General features: G+C 41.4%; 1 protein-coding gene across 5 annotated transcripts in view; it reads right to left on the bottom strand.

Annotated features, from left to right (window-relative positions):
* RALGPS2 (Ral GEF with PH domain and SH3 binding motif 2) overlaps window positions 1-25,716 on the bottom strand; it is a 252,496-nt gene that overhangs the window by 34,806 nt on the left and 191,974 nt on the right. For 2 of the 5 annotated variants that reach the window (XM_019501821.1, XM_019501818.1), the window contains exons 10-14: window positions 23,515-23,582; window positions 18,071-18,206; window positions 14,416-14,567; window positions 8,041-8,118; window positions 3,872-3,926 (exon numbers count right to left, since the gene is read on the bottom strand). In XM_019501821.1, coding sequence (XP_019357366.1) covers window positions 3,872-3,926; window positions 8,041-8,118; window positions 14,416-14,567; window positions 18,071-18,206; window positions 23,515-23,582 — 489 coding nt within the window. The remainder of the gene's footprint in view (window positions 1-3,871; window positions 3,927-8,040; window positions 8,119-14,415; window positions 14,568-18,070; window positions 18,207-23,514; window positions 23,583-25,716) is intronic. The other 3 variants (XM_019501822.1, XM_019501820.1, XM_019501819.1) reach the window with 2 other exon arrangements.

The raw sequence follows: 25,716 nt of genomic DNA on the forward strand, positions 1-25,716 counted from the left end.
CATGCTCAGTGTTAAATCAAACTGCATTAAATCAACTTCATAGCTTGTTTCCATTATGAACACATGCTGCTTTTGGCAGCAGTTTAATGATTGACAATGTATTTAGTGAGGTTTCCTTGTATGCGAATGTAAGACAAGGGGCTTTTCTCCACCATGCTGATGGGTGGGGGAGGGGAAGAGGGAGGAGAGGGGAAGGGGGACATGCTCAAAAAAATCTTATATTTGAGTAAATAAAGGTAGTTGAAGACCTGTATTATATTTCCCCTGCTCCTTGGATTTCCTAGCCATTGTGTTGCATATAAAGGTTTCACAACTAACAACTAAATACATGTAGGTCTACTCTGAAGAAAGCAGGTGATTACTGACATAACCACCAGCTTGGCAGACAATTCCTCTTAATATCAGAGCAACAGATATCAGGTACAGTCTGCATTATCTGAAAAGATAACTTGGTATAGTTAGCCCAACTTTATGTAAAATTGAGACCAAACCAATTAAGAGAACCTCAAGCTCCGATTTGGACCTAGAACTATATACAACAGGTAAATAAAATTGTGGAAGCTAACAGCTGTCTTGAAAAAGGCACTTACTAAGCATAAAAAAAGATTAAACAAGATAGACATTTTACTTTTTCCCCCAACTCAAATTATTTCATAATCAGTGGGCATGTCTACACATGCATTTAGGCGCACCGAAATTTAATGCGCATTCACAGACTCATAGAACTGGAAGGGACCTGTAAGATCATCAAGTCTGGTCCCCTGCCATGGGCAGGAAGTTACTGGGCTCAGACGAGTTTGACAAGGTGCCTGTCAAGCCTCATCTTGAACTCCTCCAAGGAGGGTGACTGCACCAGCTCTGCTGGGAGTGTGTTCCAGACTCTGGTGACCCACATTAAGTGGTTTAGGCAGTCATCTACACACACAGGCATTAAAGCACATTAGCACGGTGTGTGGACTGATTTGGGAATAAAGTTAGTTCGGCGTCAGTCCATACACAGAGTTAATGCGATTTAACATATCTACATGTGCACTTTAACTATTTGTGCTGAAATTTGATACCTGCGTTTGCAAGCATCAAATTTAGGTGCAATTAGCCCAAAATTGCCATTTTAAAAGTGCATTAAGGGCATGCACGTGTAGACACATGCCCTAATGTGCCTTAAATTTAGGCTAACGGGCCTTCAAAGCATCCTGTGCAGACATGCTCAGTGATAAGAATCTTGAAAAACTTTGCAAACAAATCATGACCCTATTTTCTTTCCCCCAAAAATATTGTCCAACATGAATAAATCTTGGTCTTAAGCAATCCAGATTACTTTTTACAAATTCAAGGATATTTTTTTTTCACTTTTTAAGAAGTATCTCTAAAAATTTAGACAGATAGCTTTTCCACTTAATTTTAATTAAACTAACTTATTTTAAAAACTTAGAGATCAAAGGTTGTGTATGTGTGACCTGCATCTATTTTTTTCAAGCAAATTAGGGAAATAAAATGTATTCTTACTTTTATATTTGTTTTTCCCCCCATAATAAGCAATCCAGCAGTCTGAATTCAACCTATTCTAAGTAAACATACCTACCAACATTCAGAAGGACAGCCAATGAGAGAAACTTCAGCATCTAACCTCTACCTGCTGCATACTGTGTCACAACGCCAATGTGATAACATTCAGCACCATCTCTAAAACTTTGAAATAAATGCTTTGGCCATCCTAGTGAACCAGAATCACAGAGTTACTCAAGACAAGATCCACATCTCAGTCTCAGAATCATTTCCAATCATGCTCTCTAGTTTCATGGGAGTACAGTAGGAAGAACAAAAATTTTCAAAAAAAACTTTATCTGCAACACAGATAAAAAAAACTACACGCAAATTCCAGATTCTCTTCTTTATAGCTTGATTTTCTTTATATATCCATATGACTTTATGCTTATTCTAGGAGTAGAAATTTCAAAACAAGTTTGGAGGCTAGTGCCAAGGCTTAGCCCAAGAACAGTCAGTCTCTTAAGAGAATGTTTTAGCTACTTATGCAATTAATTATTTTAAGGGCAATTGTTTTGCTCCTTCCATGAATTAAAACAGCCCTTATAGGAAGAGATATTAGAGCAAAAAATTTAATTTTTTCTCCATGGGGAACTTCTACCATTTGAATTACTTGTACTAACCACAAGCAAACTATTTGGACTGTGTTACAATTCCTAGCCATAAACAAATACTTTGGCCAAAGTATCTACCAACTAAGCTATTACCATGAATACTGGTAGGTATGGTCACCCAAGTCAGTTTCTAGACTGATGGATTCCATGAATATGAAAGCAGATTGTGTATAAACAGGTGGTGGGCTAAACACACTTCAATTCACTACAATTTCTCATAAAAAAAATATTACGTTTCAAAAAACCAGTCTATAGCCATAACAAAAGAGAAGCTCAGCACATAGAGGTTTAACAATGGTGGAGCCCAGTCTAAGATTTGCCTCTCTCATTCAAAGGACAGATGTATGTTCTCTACTGATCTAAACTACACTGCTTACAGAAAACTGCATAACTTAGACTGATTCCTCCTTGGGCTTTATGAATGGATGTACCGAGCTCTGGTACAACCCTGAGGGTACAGAAGTTAGTAATTTTTCTTCCAGTGTAAAAGTGGCTGCTCGGGGAGAAAAATAACTTGTGAACAACCTGAGTGAAGAGGCTTTCCGGAGAATATTTCTCAGGAGACAGAATGTCTGTATGCAGCAGGTTCAGAGTCCTCCTCCAAAATCCCAGCGTGCTTTGCTGGTTCTCCCCACTCTCCCCAAGGGAAAGGAACAGTATGTCAGTCCCAGCCAAACAGGGAGAAGAACATGCCTGCTGAGCACTTTGGGCTGGAAATGCCCAGAGCTGAAGCAGTTAGGAGGTGTATTCCATTTCTGGCTTGATCCCTTCCTGAATCACACTGCAGCACCTGGATGCAGGGAAGCATACGAGCATACTTTCTGTCCAGCCTTAGTTGAGTTCAAATACAGCATAGGGGAGGGAAGGATGAAGGACTGTTCTGTACATGGCACAAACCATGCCCCCACCTTCCTTGATGATCCCTGCCTACATTCACTTAAAAATAAATAAATAAATAAATAAATAAATGTCTCCAAAAATTTCTGCTAGGCTGTGTGCTGTAAGGTCCCTTGACTGCCCAGCATTTACCATGCAGGCTCATTGCTTTATTGTTTGAACTTTTGGACAGGTCAGGTTCCCCCCCCAGGCAAACAAACCTAAGAGAGTTGTCCTGGATGATTTGAATGTATGCATGCAGCCACAGAGACTAACTTGTTCAGAGAGGCACCTCTAAGTAAGCCATCCTACCCTGCATGACTTCAGAGCAATGTAGCTATCTGCCTCTCTTTATTCATACAACAAGTAGTAATAGCTGATTTCCCTATGTAGAAAAGAAAGCAAGAACATGGAGTTTGGGGATGGGGGGGGGATGGGAGAATCTCAAAGCAAGGGGACAATAGTAAGGGGATACAGCGCAAGAATGCAAGAGATGGGAACTCTGAAGATATGTGAAAATGAGAAAATGAGGGTGGCACATGATGCTGAGAGTATTGTACAAGTTTAGTGGTAGTCTGGCTTGTTTTACATTGTGCCATAAGCCAGGTAGCAAAGTCGTCAGCTAATAATGGTAAAGTGATGCCCCTCACTTGGCTTTACAAGATCCAAGAGATTTACTATAACCCAGAAGCACTGAGTATCATCCAGTTTATTACAGAGGGGAGCCTTGAACATCACTAAAATGACATTTCATTTGTGGGGTTGAGCAATAGGTTTAACTAGTACTATCTGAAGAGAACTGAAAATATAGGTTTAAATGTGACAGGTTTTCTTACCTTTCAAATGCTGGCCATGAAGTCTCTTCACTAAGTTCTGAACCATCACTGCTACCTAGAACCAGAATGGATGATACTTTGAAACTACTTTATTCCTCATTTTATGCCATCTATAGTCTACCTGTTCTAACTGGCATTTTCTTATGCTAAATATTAGGAGAAATAACCATGTAATACTTGTTACAGATAAAATGTTCACCTTAGTAATTTTTATTCTAAGAATCTGAGGTTAAAATATGAGGCATAGATCTGAAAAAGGGCTGGTTCTAGGCACCCACAATAAGCACAAATTTAAAAAGGAAGGTAACTAGTAAGGGAGGGATGGGTTCCCCAATTTTCATCCATCTATTTCATGCCTAGTAAAATGCTATTTAAAGGGGAATTGCATGCATTTTAAATGGCAAAGTACCTAGATACTGTAGAATGTAATGGAGCCCTGCCATGAGAAACTGCTTCCCATTAAAAGGCAAACACTCATAGGAATCTCCAATATCTTAAAGAATAATGACAACATGGAAGACATGAAACAATTGTTTCAAGTTAAATTCCATTCATGGCTGTTATAAGGTTTAAATGTACTGCAAATTTTGATTATTCACAGTCCAGGAGGATGAGATGCAAGGTCAGACATCAGAGCAACTATTTTGTCAAACAGCACATATGGGATGGAGTCAAAAGACGCCATAAAGATTAACAACCGAGATATGAATATATGGAAGTGTCAAATTTGCAATTATAGTATTAATTAAATCCCTCAGTCAGGCCTTAAAATTAAAGTGTGCGCTCATAAAACTTGCACCAATTTCTCTTATCATATAGATTTTACTTTTTAGAGAATGAAGTTGCTGCTTAGGACTTCAGGAATTTGAAGTAGTTCATTTTTAAAAAGACCTACATGCTGTTTTTCAGATCTTGATAACTTATGCATACTTTGGTTTTAACAGCTGAAACTAAGTACACATACACAAAACTCAAAACAGACCACTTTAAATCTTTAAAATAATACAATAACATCAAAACTATTTGTTTCAGTTATTTGTATTTATTAATTTGCCAGTGTGCTCGCTCTTAACTGCTTCTGTTTACATTAAGGGATTCTGAATTTGACAATCAACCTCACAGATAATATTATGCCCTCCCCCCCATTCTGTCCAAACGTTACACAACATTTAAAATATTTAACTTCAAAGAATCCATATGATGTAGGGAGGTACTGTTATCCTCATTTTACAAATGGGGAACTTTGGTGCAGATAGGCTAAGTGACCTGTCCAGAATCAACACAGGAAAATAGTACAAGTCCTGCTCTAACCAATGAACCATCCTTCTTCATCAACTGCAGCACAGCCAATGCTTCTTCTTACTGATCTACCTTTCTGGCTCTTCATGCTTCAGACTAGCCCTGTTTTCTAGCCCCAGCTACCAACCTTGCTCCCTACCTTCAAGCAATTTCTATTGCTCAGCACTAGCCCAGTCTCTCACCAGCCTATTCCACTGGTTCCTCTAAATGGCACTGTGATTTCAGTGTCTCTGTGCTGCTTCTTGTTTACATGCTATATTATGGTATAAAAAGGAAGAGTGTCCCAGACCTGAGAATGATTCTCTTGGGTAAATTTTAGAATCTTATTAGGGAAATAGCCTAACTTGGGGGGCAAGTCTTAGAAGGAGCCCTCATCTATAGCATAATTACAGGTCTAACTCATGAAATCCACATCCAATATGGCAGCCTCTGCCAGGGAATAACAAAAGATGAAAATATAGGCTGAACTCCATGCTTCTGTACTGCATGCATATTTCTACATGAAAACATTTACCAGGCAGGCCACAGAAGGCATCACAGCAAAAATGAAGTAAGCCCTAACAAGTCCAGGTGGATCTTTCTGATCTAAATACATGCTAAGAATCACTTATATAGCTTCTGTAAAGATACCAGTTGTCCCTTCAACTTTACAGCATATGCCATGCAGAAAGTCAAAGTGTACATCTGAATGGCTTATTTCTATCCAAATAAAAAGACAACATCCTCACAACATGCAAAACATGGAGTCTCTTTTCACTAAGGGAAGAAAGTAGTTTCAGGAAGAAAAGCAGCAACTGAATAGACTAGGTGGTGTGGAATTCAAAGACCACCTGAGAAGAAAATATATATGGATCAAATCTAAATGGAAGACTATTTAAGGTGGGTTCAATCTGAAAGCCTGTATTTCATTTTATACTTTTAGTAGGTGTGAGGGCCACCAAGGACTCAGTTGTCATTATGCATGTAGTGTGTATCCAGAGATTCTACTCAGAAACCAATTCTCAGAGGATGTCCCATGATGGCAGGTGCTCCCAGCCTTCTGGGAAGATGTACATGAACCCCTTGAGGAACTTCAACACCAAAAGATATTAGAGAATGACAATCCCCTGAGAAAAGGAGGATGGTTAGCAGATAGCACTGCTAAGTGTACTCAGATTAAACTAAGGCCCCTACCACATGTTACTTATATTATGCAATTTAATTGCACAATAATTTTAGACTAGTCACACATGCAAAGTAAGACCAGCCACAAGTGCAAAGTAATTAATATGCAATTAACTGGTTAGTCATGCAATACATTTAGACCAGCCACACATGCAAAGTAATTAATCACACCATATAAAAGTCTATCCAGGTATAAAGGGAGCCAGCTACAAAGTTAGCACTTGAAAAGCTGTTAACAACTCTATAGGTGGTTTCTGTCTAGCTTTACTTTGAGCATGTAGTAGGGCCCCAAGGAATATACTGTAGTGTTTCAAGGATAATAAATAATCTGGATAGCAGGTAATGGAGCTGTTAGTAGTGAGACAGACAGACAGACAGACAGACAGACAGACAGACAGACCTTGTTTGGCTCTCATTAGTCTGCTTTAAGCAGGTTGACCATAAGGAAATAAGGGACAATTGGAACATCTGGGACTTTGCCACCCCCTTACCCCACCCAAGTCAGCAGTGCTGCTGCAGACAGTGACAGAGGCTGACAGGCAGTGGCATGGGTGGTACAGCAAGGAGGTGGCATACCACGCTGCTCTACCTCCCTGGTAGAACACAGCGCACACCCCTGCAATTCTGGGATTCTTGCTTCAATTTTTACCAACTGGCTGGGACTGGTCTTTAAAATCCAGAACTGCCCCAGCCAAATAGGACATATGGTCACCTTAACTTTAAGGGTGGCCACCCTGTGGTATGTGCACCACAAAAGGCACAAACAGCTTCTGTGTGGGGCACACAGCAGACCAGGGGAGAACATGCAACAGTAGAACATGGGGCAAGGAGAAGAAAGCAGAACAGGAGATTGTCAGGGGCACAGGACAGGGAACAAAGCAGAGCAGTCAGTTGGGCAAAGGAAAGGGATCAGAATGGCACTCGGAGGTGGGGGGGGGTGTGCACTGTGAGACTAATTTGTGGCATACTTGCCAAAAAGGCTGGCCCCCACTGGTCTACTTTAAGCAATATGTCCTGCACCACAGGACAACACCCTCTCTGTTGTAGCCATCCAGACAACAAAGAGCTTAGGTTTATGGACAACTGGTCCAAGCAAAGGAAGGATTCATTAAGATTAAGCAAGCAGGACTGGCTAACTTGATGGCCCATTGTCTTGACACATTCACTAGATCTTAGAACCAAAATTGCTTGATCCATGTGGGTGTTATCACAATAACCCAGACCTGGATCTTGTTTCCATTTCTTAAAGGCCCCAAGTAAAATAAGAACAGGATGAAAAGCATACATCAGCCCAGGAGTGAGGGAGAATAGAAAAGTATCTGATATGGAGCCTTGACTCACTTCTCTTCTGGACCAAAACTGTGGGAACTTGGTTGAACTTTAAAAAGGTCCACCTTCAGAAACTATCATCATCAATTAAAAGACATCCTGTCTTGAGGACCATTTATAGCCCCCAGGTAGGTCTCTGCTGAGGTGTATTGCTGGTGCATTTACTATGAAGGTATAGAACCACCACCATTTCCAGAGGTAGGTAGCTTCCTGACAAAAATTGTGGAGAGATCTCGTTCCTTCTAGCTGACATAGTAAACTGCTGCAGTTGTGATAGTGAACATATGAATCATTAAGGCTCCTACTTAGGGTAGGAATACCTTCCCATGCCAGTCCAAATGACCTGGGCTCCAGAATATGTATGTGCTATATCTTACCTGAACCTTCAGCTGATCTGTGTGGGCTTCTCACCTTTGAGTGGAGGTGTCCATAACAAGGGTCTTTATCAGCAGCACCTGCAAAAAGGGTATCCTGCTGCATACTTGAGTCAGATCTATCCACCAGTCTAAAGAGTAAAGTTCTTCTGGAGCGACTGTAACTATCTACGCTGCATTTGTTTCAGATGCACAGATTTCAACCACCCCTGCAAGGACCTAAATCAGAGTTTAGCACTCTGTATAAATGTACAGACATACTGAACTGTGCTCCTTTTCTCTCAGGATGGGATAGGACAGGAATGAGTAGAAACGGTTTATCATCATTTGGGACCTCTGTTAGAAAAAAGATATGCTAGTATTGACTCCAAAACTACTGAAGTGCCAATGAACTCTATGCTCAATCAAAGCTAGTACAGTGATGCACATACAGAGAGCAATGAGGCTGCTAAAAGCCTGGGTGTCTATCTCTTTTTCTCCATTGGGACTAGGAAATACTGGGAAGAGAATCTTTTGCCTATGACTGACTGGTGTGCCTGACAGGTTCATTCTCAATGACTCCCAGGTGTACCTGGCATCCAAACAAGACAACAATGCCCTCACAACATCTAGTTGTGTTTTACTATGTGTTTATACAATCCCAAGCACAATGGGGTCACAATTCACCTGTGGTCTGTGCCCTCCATTGATACAAATGAGAAAAATAAAGCAATCAGAACAGATGAAGTTCAGTTCCTGTAACTGACTACTTAAAAAGCTAGTCCAAAGTGAACGTATAGCCATACTATGTAAATCAACTTAAAAGTTGAATGGGCAGAACTCCCAAAGTGTCTCAGACTAGACAAAGTGAAAACCACACTTGTGTTTCAGTTAAGTAATTCAGATAATTAAATCTCTTTGTCTTATCACAAGCGCTCTTTAAATTTTAAAATATTTGGTATTGAATAATTTATTTGAACCCTATATGCTCACATACTTTCAAGTAGAGCTGCTAGCTAGCATTTATCTTAAATTTTGTTTCCCTTGAAATTAATCTCAGAATTTTTCTTAAGACTTGTCACCATCTTACAATGCCAATTCCACAGTGTTCTACGTGCTCTTTGAGTCTCTCCCTGACATCGGTTGTTTAGCACTCCAATGTTTAATGTCTATTTTGAACCTTATTATTACATGAATCTAGTTAAAGCAAGTTTAGTGCAATTAGTACAATATTTGGGGGGCTGAATCTTGTGGCCTTCATATATCTGACAGTCATATCTGACATCCACCATCTATAAATCATTCAGATGAACTTCAGTGTTGATTCTGTACAGTTACTTTTTTTAATTATTAAACTATTTCTTCTTATGAGACGCTTTCTGGTGAGAACCATCCCAGCACTGCCAATCAGACTTTACATTAAAAGACTCATTACAGATCATTCAAAAGGTAAATTTATTTTGTTTATAAGTTCCCCACCCATTTCCATCTTTTCCAGATAGTTACAATTTTATCTGATCTGTACTACTAAAAGTAACAAAAGGTGCACATGAGCCTAATCCCTACCTTGCATTTCATCTTCATGAGTTTATTTTAATTTTTTTTTTGAGCAAAAGGAATTGTGTATACACTACTGGGAAAAATCCCATATCCATAATGGTGACAAAAAAGGATAATCAAAAAATTTCTTTAAAATTTGTTAGCCAGCTAGCTAAGTTTTGTTTCAACAATATTAATTACACTATTAGACTATTCTTTCAATACTTTTTGAAAACAATCCCCTTAAATTATTCCTTAGGACCAGACAAATGTCAGGTTGGAAAGGACCTCACATGGTCATCTACTCCAGCCCTGGCTTAAGGCAGGATTGTCCCCTACTAAACCATCCTTCTATACGGTACTATACACTTTTTCTTTCCAGTTAGTTATCTTAAAGGTTAATCTTTATGGCTCCTGGTAGCTAGTTTTAACACTTCAATTAACTACACTCCTGAATGCTTTGATGCTTAGGTCCTATGCTTGCTACAAACAAACATCTTACTAGTTTTCCATAAGGCTGAAAAGTACTGGACTGGGAATTGCAAGAAACCTATACAGGCTTCTGAAAAATTGGGTTCACATCCTTATCTACTACTTTGTGATGTAAAAAGGTTGGATGAAAATGGTTGGGTTTTTTTGGTTATTTTAAATGTGTTATAAATATCAGTAATATCAAGTTGCATTTCCCTGCATTTTACTGGGGGACCTTTCAAACAGTTCAGTTTCGTTTACTGGGAGTTCTAATACCTTAGCTGAAAGCATGAGGTTACCAAATCTTTAACACAGACTTCCTTTATCCAAATGTTAGTGACTGAAGTTAAACAGGTGTTAACATAAACAAACCAACTCTAGAGTTTCAAAAACATTCAGATTAAAAATTCTTTCCTCTCTCGACCTTCAACTCACACTCTCTTGGTTCCTATAATACCATTTTTATAGTGCTCTAATCACCATAGTAAGATTGCAGCCTATAGAAAATGTGAATTTCTAATGTAAAAGACAAGCCATGGGAGACCCACTTCTTAGAACAACACATTTTAGTTATATTTATCCATTATGAAGGAATGAAGACGCAACCTAACTTTGGGGCCAGATCTTCAGTTAGTGTAAATGGACACAGATCTAATAAAATTAGGGAAGGAACCAACCTACTCTAGGTGAAGTTTCAACTTGCTCTCCCAACAATATTTTAACTACTTCAACCACTAAGATCTCACCTATACTATATGTTATTTTTACTCTAGTTAGCCACTTTACAAAGACATACACTGAGTAAAATTTATAGCTTGCAAATACCATTAGTTCCAAAGAGAAACAAATTTGGCTGATTACATGTCATAGTCTGGTCTGATTTATAAAACAGCCACATCACTAAATCCTAACCGTGTCAATTTTAGCACCATATTTTAATGAATATATAGCAGGGGTGCTCAGTGCCCAGCCTGTGGACCAGATCTGGCTCCTTGTGCCATGTAATCTGTCCCGCAGCGTTCTCCACTTATCCCTGGGGAACCCTGAAGGCTGTGGTCCTGTGCAGCAGAAGAGGCACGCAAGGTGGCATGCGGCCCAATCTCAGCATGTGGGGCCAGGCAAGGGCAGCCCCAGGGTCCAATCCTGATAAGTGGGGACAGCACAGAGCCCAATCCAGACTGTGGACCAGCCCCAAGCCATTCATCTGGCCCACAAGGCAAACACCTTGAGCACCACTGACATATAGAGTAGCTTTTTGTTTCTTTCTTCTGATTGTCTTTACATATTATACTCTTGCAGACTCCCAAACAGTGATCTCATATTATGAAGCAGGATATTGGAATCTTAACTGAATAATGATCAGAAAGCTTTCTTGCAAAAGGAAACATCTAGAACAGTGGTTTTCAACTCTTATTTGGAGACCCCTTTGGAAATTTCAAATGGAGGTAACAACCCCTTTGAATTATAAGTGTGGTTATTCACATACTTTTTATTGATTATAGTCATCTTTTGTGGACCCGTTTGAAAGTATGCAGACCCCCAGTGGTCTGCAGACCACAGGTTGAAAACCATTGATCTAGATGTCTCTCATTTTGTTTTATTATGGCTTGTACTCCATGCATCAGGCACATAAATGGCTGTGATAGGAACATTTCTAAACAATATGCAGGAGCAACCTGGGATTTTGGGTGGAACTAGACTTTGTTTTTTACTCTTTTGGCATAAACTACAAGTAATCTAGATAAAACATCAAATATTTACTCTTATCTAACTACAAAGAAATATCCTATGTACAGAGCATACATACATTGCTTTTCAAGTCATGCCATTTTAAGCTGTGGGGGGTGCAACAGGGGAGCTAGGGGCTCCTGTTACTTTAAGGGAGAAGCTGCTACAGGGATGTCCTCAGGTGGGGGAAGACTGCATTGCAGGGAGTAGACAGCCAGGAACCCACAGGCAGTAAGTGCCCATTGCAGAGCTAGCAGCCTACCAACAGAACAGGGCAGAGCCCTGGTTAGGCAGCAAGAACACTGGAGTAAGCTACTCTGGAGGCTGAGGGAGCAGGAGGAGCCTGGGGATTTAAGCCTGGGCCCCAGTGGCAGAGGGGAGTGCAGCCCTGAACTCAACAGCAAGAGAAGCTCCTGCCAGCTGAGGCTGGTGGGGAATGAGAGCTGCAAGTTGTAGCAGATGCTCACAAGGCTGAGAGCCAGAGAGTGGGAAGTAGTATGACAACTTGGGGGCAGGGGGCTGTCTTTGAGTTTAAAGGGGTTGCTTGAACTTTTGTTCTAGTTTGAAACTGGAGGACTGGTTTGGATACAAGGGGTGGAAAGGTGGCCACAGGGGTGCTTGAGGAACATACTAGGTTTTGAGCCCTGTCAGAGGTGATGAGTGCCCAGAGGCACTGATGGGAACAAAGGAGGCCTTGATTAGGGCTTGAGGAACAGGGCTGGAGGCCAGCTGGATACAGAAGGAACCCATTGGCCAAAGGCGGCTAGGGCTCACTTGGGGACCCTGGGACAGTCTCCCTTGTACAGCAAAAAATAATTCCATCAAGGCATGGCAAGAAAGGGGGGGGTGGAGAAAGAGTACCTTGAAGAGCCAAAAGGGGGCATCATGGAAAAAGGAACTTGAATAATATAAAACTCCAAAACAGGTCTTGAGAAATAAATTAAGCAGAGGTATGAGAAAGACCTCATCCCCATGAAAAATCATAAAAGGTAAACTTATCATTAATGTATTAATTTCCCCTAATATGGGCACTGAAGTAAAACCAAGCTTTTCATAAAAAGATGTTAAACAAAAAACACATGACTAATGGTTTAAAAGGTAGTTTTCATCATTCCAGCCACAACATTTAGCTCCCTCTAAGGTGGAAACTCTTTCAAAAGAAACATACTCTGACCCTTTTAAAAATCTGGTAACCTTGGAATGTGAAACTCCCTTGTATTCTTGGATTTAACTGATGATAAACAGATATAACTGTTAAGTGAACTTTTACTGAACTAAAAGTGCTTCCAATTATAACAAAAGCAAATAATCCAAAGTGGGATGTCTGCAACAAACGGCAATACTTGATGTTTCTACGCCCAAATAAAAATCTTTTTCCATTTGACACTGTGTTTCTAAGTCAGTTCTGCTACTACTAAAGATATTCTAGTCTAATTAGGATGGATTTTTCTATGTTGGTCAAGCAGTAACAGGCCCATCTGAACTATAATTCCCTTAATCTGTGACTGGGGGTGGAATAAAAAGTAAGCAGCATCTAAATAGACTGCCTTCATAACACTAGGCACCAGAGTTGTCTGAGCTAAAGATGCAAATGGGACCATACATGCTACATCCTCCTTGAGTTTTCTTAGAGTTTGATGTACTCATGCCAGGCCCATCAAAATCACCCTGCCCCTGGGCCAAACCTGGATTATGGGATTCTGTGGCAGCAGGGTGAGTGGCAGCAGTTGCTGTTAACACAGCTGCTGCTCCACTGCCCCTGAAACTGCTTGTGGCCAATGCTGATCCAAAACGGGGCTCCATGCTTTTGATTTCTGTGTTGGACCCTGCTCCTATTCTTTGCCCCTGAATTCCAGACTCCTCCAGGAGCCCTGCAAGCCAGATGGCAGCTCAATGGGCCAGATCTGGCCTATGGGCCATACTTTTAATACCCTTTTCATTGATCTACACAATCAATGGGTATGCAATGTCGTCTTTATGGATCATGCATATGTACTGTTCGTAGGTCCACAACACTACCTCGTTTCATTCCAAAGTAAACCCTTTGCTGAAGTTAAGCAGCCTATCACCAGCTGCCTTGCCCCATACCAGTGAAATACTATAATAGTCCTTATATGAGCAGCTACTTCAGCAGGCTCAGGACACCAGTGTAACTTACATCAATGCACAAAACTGATGAAAATTACACTTATATTAATATGCCAAGTGGTACACCCATGGATAAATAACTCAGTAGTACACACATTTTTGGCAATCTGAAAATTGTATGATCATCCCCACAGATAAAGTGACTTAAACACTTGACATGGCATGACTTCTGAAACTTGTGACCTAGGATTTACTAACACATTGTCAATAAAGATCTGTAACTCAGGAAAGAATGTTTTAATTTGGCATGATTAAAATAAAGAATTCACTTGGGGAAAAACATCTTGGCAGATAATGGGATACAATGTTTTGGTATACTATTAAAACAAGCTTAAAATAATCTTATTATTTCCTATAAGCTGTCAACTTTTAGTTCAGTTCATACTATTTATTCTGCCATTTCATACTTATCTTTATTCTAAAATGCTATTACTTGTACTTCTGCTGGTACACACCCTCAAGTCAACTGTACTAAAAGATATATTATAACACTTTCTTAGAAAGATTTCTCACCTATTGAAATTCCACTAGAAAGGGTAGAGCTTTCCGCCTGCCCTCTGGATGGGGCATGAGGTTCCATGACACTGTCATCCAATAGGTGTCTTGGTCCTGCGTTAGGAAATGTTGCACTTTTAAATTCTGCCGTGTTCATTTTATGTATGAAACTGGGAATAAATAAGGACAGAAACATTTTTCTCAATAAATTTCAATAGCCAGTGCTTCAAGGTATTGAAAGATAGTGTGCAGTTTTGCATGGTACCCCTTGACAGAACTGGGGACTCACTGATGAAGTAAAAATATAGTAATATGTTTGTCTGGGTTCTTAGTATCAAAAACTGGTACAATACTCCTGAGAACGGAGGAGAGGACAGGAAATGAAAAAGAGAATACTTAAATTTCAATACAAGAGCTCTTACAATTGAAAAGCTTCATGTATTATATGTGATACGCCAAAATGAGATCATGTTAGACTAACTGTTGCAAAGATGAATTTCAGATTTTTATCCTAATTCTTAAAATATGCAGTTCTTCTGTAGTTGTTCACAAAGAGCTGAACTGCAGAAGATTAACAGTTTTCCTTCTTAAGATGACAAGGAAAACAAGGAGACACTGACAGGTCTATTTTCAAAAGAAAGCTAAAAGATTTGCTCAAATATGCTATGCATTCCACTGATGCCTAAAAAACCTGACACTGATGTACAAAAATACAGTGCTATGGGGTGTGCAGGCATACACAACCCCTGGCTGAAACGCAACTAAGTCATCACAAAGGTGTACTCCCCAGCCAGGCTGCTCCTTAGCTCTCCCTGCCCCAAGGAATCCTGTCCGAGTTGGACAGGCTTAGTGACGAACTTATTCAATCAGCTGTTGCTCCCATGGCAACACCTAATCCTGCTACCCAAATGCCTCCATTTGAAACGGTAGCTTTTTGTCATGGATCTGCTGTTCTTGTGGTGAATCTGCCATTTCTAAAGCACAATGCTGGCTTTTCATCACACTGAAAGTGTATGTACTACAACAAATGTGATGACTTTTGATGACCTCTGTAACCCCTAAGGGTAAGTGATAGAAGAGATGTACCTTAGAGTTCTTTTGCTGCATTTTTGAGTGTCTACAAACATTGTAGTTAAAATGAGCAGTAATGTGAACATGATTTTTATTCAACTCTTTTAATATAAAACAATCAAAGCTTCATGAAGAAAGAAAAAGGAGCCTGTTTCCTCCCCAAGAATGGTAAATACAGGCCCAAAGGACAGAACGGTTCAATGATGCAGAAACCACAAGCAGAATAAAAAGGGGTATGAAGTCACACTGATACGACACTTCACAGGTAGCTTGGTGGAAATTGCTATTTTTAGAAATCAAGCTACAAGGATGTTTCAGAAAGTAATGGCAATTTTGAAATATAACCAATTTCATGTGCAATAAATGTGAAATTACATAGCAGCGGGGAACATTAATGGCAAGACTGTCAAACACACGCATCATTTATGACTATGAAGAGTGATGGTGTGGTTCAGTAGATGATCATTGTATACAAAATGGTTTTATTTCAGAACTGCGCTTACGCCCAAAATGCCCTGCTATGTTTTAACCAAAGAGGCTAACACTGTAAAAGACCATATAAAATACCCTAAGAAACAGAAGTCACAACCAAAAGGCTTTATTCTAACATTGGACAAAGTATGAAGTCTTCCTACAGGTCATAAAGCCAATCTTTAAAAACCCACTAAGGAGGGTAGAGACAAGTACAGAGATTTAACTCGATGACTAGCTGCCAGTCATGGGAGCCTCATATCATCTACAGACCTGCATATCAGTATCACAGTAATAAATTTACTTGGGGGCTCTAGAGATCACCCGGGGCAGAACATGTGAGAGAATTGCCTCAACATTTGATCTAATTAATAGATCCTCCAAAAAAAGGATTTATTAAATACCAATTATCTCTTTTTTTTTTGGTACTGTACAAAATTGAGAAGCACAAATATGTAAAACAAAAGGAAATTTTTCTCTTTCCATTCTTTTGATGGAGAGGGGCACATTTTGTATATATTTTGTTTTTCAACAGCAATAGAAAGAAAAGACTTGAAGTTTCATATGACCAAGGACAGGTAACTTAACGTAGCTCTTACATAAAAGGGCAGATGAATCCATTTTCAAACAATAAAAGCTGAATGCATTTTACAGAAAGCCCCTCATAAGTGGACAGGCATAAGAGAAGAAAGACATTAGAGAGTTAATTATAACCAGAGAGTGAATAAAAGACATTGATATTAATTGCTAACAAAATGTTTGTTAGGGTTTTTTTGCTGATATTACTTGGTCACAATTTAAAATCTGTCACTGAAATATTCTGTATTAACTGAGTTGATTCGGTTATATTAGCTATGATTAAAGAAAGCTTGTTTAGTTGAGAAATATTATACAAGATTGACAGATTAAGAATTTCATTAGCTCTATTCTCACAGTGTCAAAAAGTAAACAAAACCAGACTTGTTACAACCTCTTAAAAAAATCACATAAGTATAAACACTTTTAAAAAAATACACAACTGGAGATGCATGTTTTCATTCAAATGTATAATGTGGAAATCCAGGTTAGGAAAGCAAACTAAGAAAGAGTTGTTTCATTTTTCCTTGGGCCTCTCCAGACATGCAGGTAAGAGGTGTGACAGGATCTGATGCACGATCCACACAACTGCACTTCCTGCCATGCCTCACATGAGAGGCAGGAGGCATGACTGTGGGATCCCATATCAAACCACATCACACCTTACTGACAGTACAGGGAGAGCCCCAGATTATGATACTGGACTCCCTTTGAACCAGCAAGTGGCAAGCTCCCATGGCTGGGAGCCCCCTCAGCTAAACAGGGCTCCCTGCCGTAGGGGTGCACCATGCATCCCCATGGCTGGGAGTCCTATCAGCTGAGCCAGGCTCTCAACTGCAGAGACGTATCAGATGTCTGATGTGTCCCCACGGCTGGGAGCCTGGCTCAGCTGATGGGATCTCCAGCCATGGGGTTCCCTCTGGCCATACGTTCAATTAATGGTGTGACAGGAACCAGCCACAAAAGCATTACACATTTTTTCCTTTGCAGCTTATTACTCTTTTTATTATCCCATTAATTGATTGAATGTGTGGCCAGGTCACAACTTAAGATAAAATTAATTTATTAATCACATCTTAAATGTAATGTGTGGCCAGGGTCCTTCAGTCAGACCCTCTTATGAAATAGAACTGCAAAGAATACAGTACGTTTTTGGTGGTATACCATTTCTCAATTTAGGCTGCAATTAGAAAGGCCAGATACTGACCAACTCCAAATCTTTCCCCCAACCTACTTCATCATTCCCTGCCCCAACCCAAGGATTATGTTCTCTGTAGTAAAACTTCGATACATACAATTTTCTAATCGGCTAGCACTTTTCCAATATCAAGCAGCAAGATGTTATGTTTGAAAACTGATGATTAACAATAAACAAACTCTTACTAGCATACTTTTCCAACTCAAAAGCAGAATAATTGGTTGCATTTTGTGGTTTCTTAGAGTAAAATTTGTAATGAAAATAATTTCCTTTAAAGGAAAATCTTTGGTATTAAAAGGCAATGCAGTATGTGAATATACTTTACAATTTAAATATTAAGTTGAATAAAATACTGACTTGTACCCCAAACTGTGACACTTTCTATGCCCATGTGGTATCAGGTTCCTAGGTGATGGGGGGGTTGGTGGTAGCAGTGCTCCTTCAGCTGCAACATTTTTCCTTCCACTTTGTGGAGATGCTCCCACTTCAGAGCCTATGAACAACAGAAAAACAGGAATTTCCAACTGAGCAGAATAAATATAGTTATGACAACCCCTAATGCAGGGGTGGGCAAAATATGGTCCACAGGCTGCATCTGACCCACCAGGCCATTCTATCCAGCCCACAGGGCCCCTAAAATATTTAGAAAAATTGATATTCATCTGCTCCTGGCTGCCTGTCAAAGGTAACAGGAGCTAAGGGCAGTAGGACCCAGGGGAAGCCGGCAGGTCTCAGTAGCAAGGCCAGCCCAGCCCTGCCCTCTCTCATCTCAGTCTCCTCCCTCCCCCTCGCAATGTAAGCCTCTTCCTGCTGCAGCTTGCATCACTGGACTGCAGGAGCACGGGGCCCATGGCAATACCCCCAAAGCCAGGAGCGAAAGGATGTGTATGCGCATGTGCGCATATGTGCACACACACATCCCTGCAATGAGGGAGGGGGGGAAGAGAGAGAGAGACAGCAATAAGGGAGGGAGAGACTGTGTGTGCATGTGTCCCACATGCACACCCCACCATACACATGAATCCACACCCTCTCACACTGCCATACACAGACCCCCCCCAAGCCCACACCCCCTCACACCTCCACACACAGCCCTGCACAAACCCCAAACCCACCCACCACCCACATATCCATACACACATGCACATGCTCCCTCACCCCACTCACAGCCTATACATACCCCACATGCCCTAAACCAATGTTCCCTCTAAGGAGTACTGGTCCATGAATGCGCTGCTTTGGTCCCACCTCCCTCTTTCAGCACAGTCCACCAATTAGTGTCCCACAGTAAGGTAAAATTGATGCTGTGGCCCAGCCATGGGCCAGACAATCAATTGACAGAACTGAAAGGGGGGCACCGGGGCCAGCATGGGACACTTACTGAAGGTAAGCTCCTCACTCTTCAAGCAGGGCAGGCAGCAGATCCTCCCCAAAATGAGGCAAGGCAGGGCTGGGGCTGGCATGGGCTCTGCCAGCTTCAGGGAAATGCTCCACTCCCCAGCCCTGATGCCATGTGCCTCCTCGCTCCCTGAAGCAATACATGGGGGTGGAACAGTTCTCCAGAGCCAGCGGAGCCCACGCCAGCCCCCGCCTTGGGGAGGAGCCGCTGTCTGCCCTGCATAAGGAGTGACAAGCTTACCTTTGGTAAGTGTCCCACGCCGGCCTTGGTGCCTCTGCTGCACTCCAAACCCAGCTCCTCTCTGGGCAAGTGTATGGCTTTAAAAAGGTGGTGCACAGCAAGATTTTGTGTGTGCGCAGCTGCGCATGCACACAGCTTAGAGGGAACCTTGCCCTAAACCCCCCCAATATGTAAGAGTAAGACTTCATTTTGAGCTATTGTGCAATCACCTCTGTGTACACTATACAAACACATGCAAATCAAGACAAACTTTTTTAAAAAAAAGTCAAATTAATGAATGTTGTAGATGTTCATTTTTTAGAATATAATTTGGTATTTTTCTGGTTCTGAGATGGCAAAACCACTTGCTGAAAGGAGTACTTTTGGGGGCAAGGAGAGGGACTTCTGGTGGCAAAGGTTGGGGGTTAGGGGACAGGACTTCCGGTCACAAGATGGCAATCAAGGGGCAGAGCACCTGTCAAAGGGCAGGGCTACCCATGCAGCCCTCAACAGCTTGCCAAAACTCAGTAAGCAGCCCTCCACCCAAAATAATTGCCCACCCCTGTTAATGTTATTCCTCAACCTCCAAGAATATATAGGGTTGGTATCTTTTTAATATGTGTACAAGATTAGTATGGAGAATGGCAATGGCATTTTATTAGAAAATATGCATAAAAGAGCAGTTCTTGTTTAAATCTAAGATGGAATTATTACAAGTAGTCAATAATTAACAATAAGAATATAAAATATTAGAGTTTTTTAAAAATATATATATACACATTTCCTTTAGAAAATTAACATGTCTTTTGAAGTATTGTGACAAAGGAAGCACCTGGAAGAAATAAGATGAAAATATATCTTTTCACTTTTATAGTGCTGTTATTATTATAAACACAATGTTGTAAAACAAAAATTTTTCTCCCCGAGAAAGCATGAGGCAATTCTAATTGCTATTCGATGTCAGTTTTAATTTTTTCTGATCCATACAATGAACATGATAAAAGCCAGATAATTACATATGCTGAGCTGGCAACACTGCAGGGAACTAGCAAATGGAGAAGGTGGGTTGGGAAAACGACTGTGGTGGATATATAAAGAACAAAGGATATGTATGTGCGTTTAAAAGCCACAACTTAGATTTTTCTTTTGTATTACATGTAGCCTTATTGTTTTTAATGCAACAGCTCCCATTTTGATTTCTTGATGGAAAAGACTTTGCATACAATATTAAAACTTTGGTATTCAGTTGCAGAGAAATCAGACAATTCAGATTCAGAATTCTAATACCAAATCTAATTCCATTTCTCTCTTTATTTAAATAGTGTTAAACAGTACATGATCATCTCATCTGACCCCAATACATTTTAATTTTAATTTTTAATTTTTAATGCATCTTGCAACCCTAGACATACTTGTATAGCACAGAATTTCCACTTACTGCATATCTTCAAGGTGAATTTTAATAATTTTCTCCTTGACAAATGTGTATAGTTTAAAAATATTTTATTCTAAATGAATTAGATATGGATGACTTCAAAGTGTTTAAAATGACTAAATGTCCTGACTTGGGGGGTAATACCAGTTAATTTAGAAAACTTGAACATTTTGCTAATTAAATGTCATGTTTAAATAAAATCAATCCAAGTTGTTAGGTTCTTTTGACAATCCCGTTCTAAAACAAAACTTTAAATGGGAATAATTTACATAAGAGCTTTTCCGTGTAGAGACAAGAAATATATATTTAACAATTCTTAATCTTGTACATCATGCATATCCTAACATATTACCAGAAGAATACCAAAAGAACAAAATAATCAAGATGTTGACTCAATTTTCTACAAAAAGTAGGCTCTCCCTTAAAATTCTAAATATGATCTCCATCTTGTTTTATTTCTTGGAAAATTTCTCACCATAAAAATCATAGAAAGTTAGGGTTGGAAGGAACCTCAGGAGGTCATCTAGTACAGTGGTTCCCAACCTTTGCAGACCATGGATTGGCAAACTGCAGTTCAGAAGTGACTGGTATACTGCGGAATGGTAGCCAACCCTTTTTTATACTGAGTAGCAGCAACCAACCATTGTATACTCAATATAAAAACAGGTTGGTTGCCGCTCCGCAGTATGCTGGTCACTTCCAGACTTCCAGTCCAAAAGCCAAACTTCCTGCGAACTGGCACCAGCCCTTCGTGGCCCAGTACTGAGCCACAGCTTGGGGGTTGGGAACCACTGATCTAGTCCAACCCCCTGCTCAAAGCAGGACCATCCCCAATTAGACCATCCCAGCCAAAGCTTTGTCTACCTGGGTCTTGAAAACCTCCAAGGATAGAGATACCAAAACTTTTCTGGGTAACTTGTTGCAGTGTTTTACTGCCTTTCTATGAGAAAGTTCTTCCTAATATCCAACCTAAACTTCCCTTGCTGCAACTTGAGACAGTTGCTCCTTGTTCTGTCATCTGCCACTGCCGAAAAGAATCCAGATCCATCCCCCTCTGAAACCCGGCTCAGGCAGCCAAAGGCTGCCACCAAATCTCTCCTCCCCAAACCAAACAAGCCCAGCTCCCTCAGCCCCACACCACAGGCCATGCGCCCCAGCCTCCCCAACATTCCCACTGCCCTCTGCTGGACTCCCTCCAGCCAGTCCACATCTCCTCTGTAGTGGGGAGCCCAAAACTGAATACAGTACTCCGAACACAGCCCCACCAGTGCTGAACACAGCTGAAGAATCATCTTCCCCAACCCGTTGGCAACACATCCACCAATGCAACCCAGTATGCAGCCCTCCCTGCAACAAGGGCATACCGTTGGCCCATGTTCAGCTCACTGTTCACTGTAACTCCAGATCCTTCATTGCAGAGCCACTACTCAGCCAATTAGCCCCCAGCCTGCACTGGTGTATGGGACCGTTCTGTCCTATGTACGGGACCCTGCATCTGTCCTTGTTGAACCTCATGAGACCTCCTTTGGCCCAATCCTCCAACCTGTCCAGGTCACTCAATCGTAGCTCCACCCCAAGTGCATCCACCACTCCCTGCAGCCTAGTGTCATCTGCAGACTTACCGAGCGTGCACTGTACACCACCCTCCAGGTCAGTGATGAAGACATCAAACAAAACTGGCCTCAGGACCAACCCATGAGGCACTCCACCCAACACTGGCTGGCACCAGACCACCAACCTCTGAGCCCAGTGCTCCATCCAGACTTCTATCTACCCCACAGTTCACCCATCCAGCCCATACCTCCCCAGCTTGCCTGCAAGAATGCTGTGGGAGATTACATCAAAAGCCCTACCAAAAAATCAAACTATACCATATCCACCAGTCTCCCTGCATCCACAGAGCCAGTCATCTCATCATAGAAGGCAATCAGGCCAACCAGGCATGACTCACCCCAGGCAAAGCCACACCAACTGCTCCCAGTCACATTCCCTGCCCTTGGAGTGCTCAAAAATGGACTCCTTGAGGACCCGCTCCATGATTCCTCCAGCGACCACGGCAAGGCCGACCAGTCTGCAGGGCCTCAGGTCTTCCCCTCCACCCCCTCCCAAACATGAGCACCATGCCTGCCCTTCTCCAATAATACCTCTCCCAATAGCCACAAGCCCACAAAAATGATGGCCAGAGACTCCACAATGTCACCAGCTAACTCCCTTAGCAACCTCAGGTGCACCCCATCAGGCCCCATGGGCCTTCACATGTCCAGCCCCTCCAGTCTCCAACCTGTTCCTTCACCACTGTTGGCTGCCCACCTCCCCTACAAACTGTGCCACTCAATGCAGCAAGAAGAAGACTGAAGCAAAAAAGGCACTGAGCACTTCAGCCCCCCCCATATCCTCTGTCATGAGGTTGCCTCCCCAATTCAGTAATGTACCCACATTTTCCCCAATCCTCCTCCTGCTACCAACATACTTGTAGAACCCCGTTACCCTTCACATCCCTTGCTAGCTGCAACTTCAACTGCGCTCCGCTCCCCGACCCCACCCCTGCATACCCAAGCAACGCTCCCACACTCCTCCCCAGTTGCCCGTCCAAGTCTCCACCCCTTATAAGCCTCCCCCTTGTGATCCAGTTCACTGGAGGACTTCCCCACCAACCCAAGCTGGCTTAAGCTATTATCCTAATAGCTCAAAGGTAGCAAATAACAAGGAGCATATTTTACTGTATTCCAATAATTATTAAGCATTTACCTGCTAAATCCTCTCTGGAAGCAGCAGAATGTGGGGTGCTGGTCCCTGGCTCTATCTTTAATGAAAGCCTGCATTAAAAAAGAATAAAGATTAAAACTAACTCTTCCAAAGCTGAAGTTTTATGATTTATGCTAAAAGGATTTTCACTACCACAAGTGTAAGACAGACTATTGTGTGTACCAGAAATTCCAGCTTATGTATCACCTCTAACAAAACAATCAAAAGGAGCAATAAACAATCCATTTTTCATATTTTGAGATAAATGTATACTGATTATACTTCAAATTTTGAACTTTCCATGTGTGGAGAAAATGCCCCAAGTCTGTCTCTGTTGTGAGGCAGCACCTCCTCCCCCCTAGGTGTTCCCCGCCTATGGGACTAGTTAAGGTGTAAAAATTCAAATGGGAGGGGGAATCTGCTCCTCCTTTTGTCTCAGGTTCCCACCCTTGCAGATCAGGTGACTAGTCATCTCACCTGGTCAGTCTGATGTTATTTGGAAGCACCAGTCAGCAGCCAATGGATCTGCTTCTGGTGGGAACTTAGTGATGAGGTCACAGCAGGTATATAAAAAAAAAACCCTCCATGAGGAAGTGGGGCAGACATGTTTTGGGAACACAGCAGACAAACTATGCAGCCTCCATAGAGAGAGCTTAGTCAAATTCTGGATGCAGCTGTGAGCAACTTACTTGGATTTCAGCTAGTAACATAGGATGAAGTGATCTAGAAGTGTATCAAAAGGCTAACAAGCCACTTCTATTTGCTCAGGGTCATTCTTTTGATACTACTCTGACTGGTACCCCTCCCCACACCTCTCTACCCAATAAAGCCATCTGTTATTACATGCCTTGTTATACATGTTTGAGACGGATTGTTGTACACGCTTGAGAGGCAGGCCTTTTTGCTCCCTCTGCTCAGCCGACTAAAGGAGGCTACTTTCTATGCTTCAGGCTATAAGAAGCACCCAGATATATCCCACTGGGGCTAAGCAACCCCTAGGTCTGCAGGACCCATGTACCCCAAGTGGCACAGGGCCCAACAGAGACCGAAGCTCAGGTGGTGGCAGTGGTTACCCCAGACTGGTGGGTGTGCTCCAAGGAAGGGGACTGGCCAGAAGTTGGCATCCCTGGGGAGGCATCCGCACCTTGGCTTTGGTTGTGTGCAGTGAGGCAGATAGCTCAGTGCAGAGCACCCCCTACTGTCCCACCACACCATGTTAATAAAAAACAATGTGCAAAAATGATAATAAAGTAAACCTGTTTGTGCTCATCTTTAATTTGTTATAAATAATGAGATACTCTATAACAGCAATATACCAATTTATTATTAATTGTTGGTACAATATATAATCATCTTGCGTGGGCTAATAATACTACCTATTTCCATTTATTTTAGATAGGAATGCTCTTCAATGTTCTTTAATGCTATTGCAAAGTGACAGACTATTAGTTAGATAACTTCAATTAGTAAAGTGAGCTGACTAAATGTTTTGATCAAATAGATATTTTTAAATGAACATGAATTTAGAAAGAGCAATCTTTAGAAATAAGAGTAAATTTATGGAGGTAATAGCTTTTTTCAAACTACGAGAGTAGCATAACTTTCATGACAAAGGAAACTAAAGCCATGGACAGATGTTATATTTGTAGTGATGTATACGCCGTTGTAGTACTACAAGATATGGGTACATAAATGTGTAAACTGCCCTAGTGCTACAAAAATAGTGCAAGTGTGACTACTGTATTTACCTGAATTCAAGATGACCCTGAATTTACAATGACCCCCAATAACTAGATTCTGTAAAAGGTAAATTATAACACATTTATAAATTTAAATGTGTAATAACTAAATTCTATACCAGGAGAATTACTGAAGGGATACTTTAAATTCATATCCCTATCACTGCAGGGAGGCAGGTAGTAGGGGGGCATGTAGTAGGGCAGCCAGCCAGAAGGGCAGTAAGGGGACAGGCAGTGGGGGAGAACAATCAGATACAGACAGTAAGGAGGGGGGCAGGTGGTAGGGAGCAAGCAGTTTGACCCTTACCACCTGTTCCCCACCCCCCACCCCAACATACGCACTTATGCCATCTTTGTGCCATCTCCCCTTGCAGCCTCAGGACAGACCCCTTTTCCCCTTATGCTGCTTCTGGCCACTGGAACCTTAAGCCCCCACCCCTGCTTTCTCTCATCTTCCCTTCCCTAA

Source organism: Gavialis gangeticus, unplaced genomic scaffold (genome assembly GCF_001723915.1).
Source record: "Gavialis gangeticus isolate Ggan-Ray unplaced genomic scaffold, GavGan_comp1, whole genome shotgun sequence".
Classification (NCBI taxonomy): domain Eukaryota; kingdom Metazoa; phylum Chordata; order Crocodylia; family Gavialidae; genus Gavialis; species Gavialis gangeticus.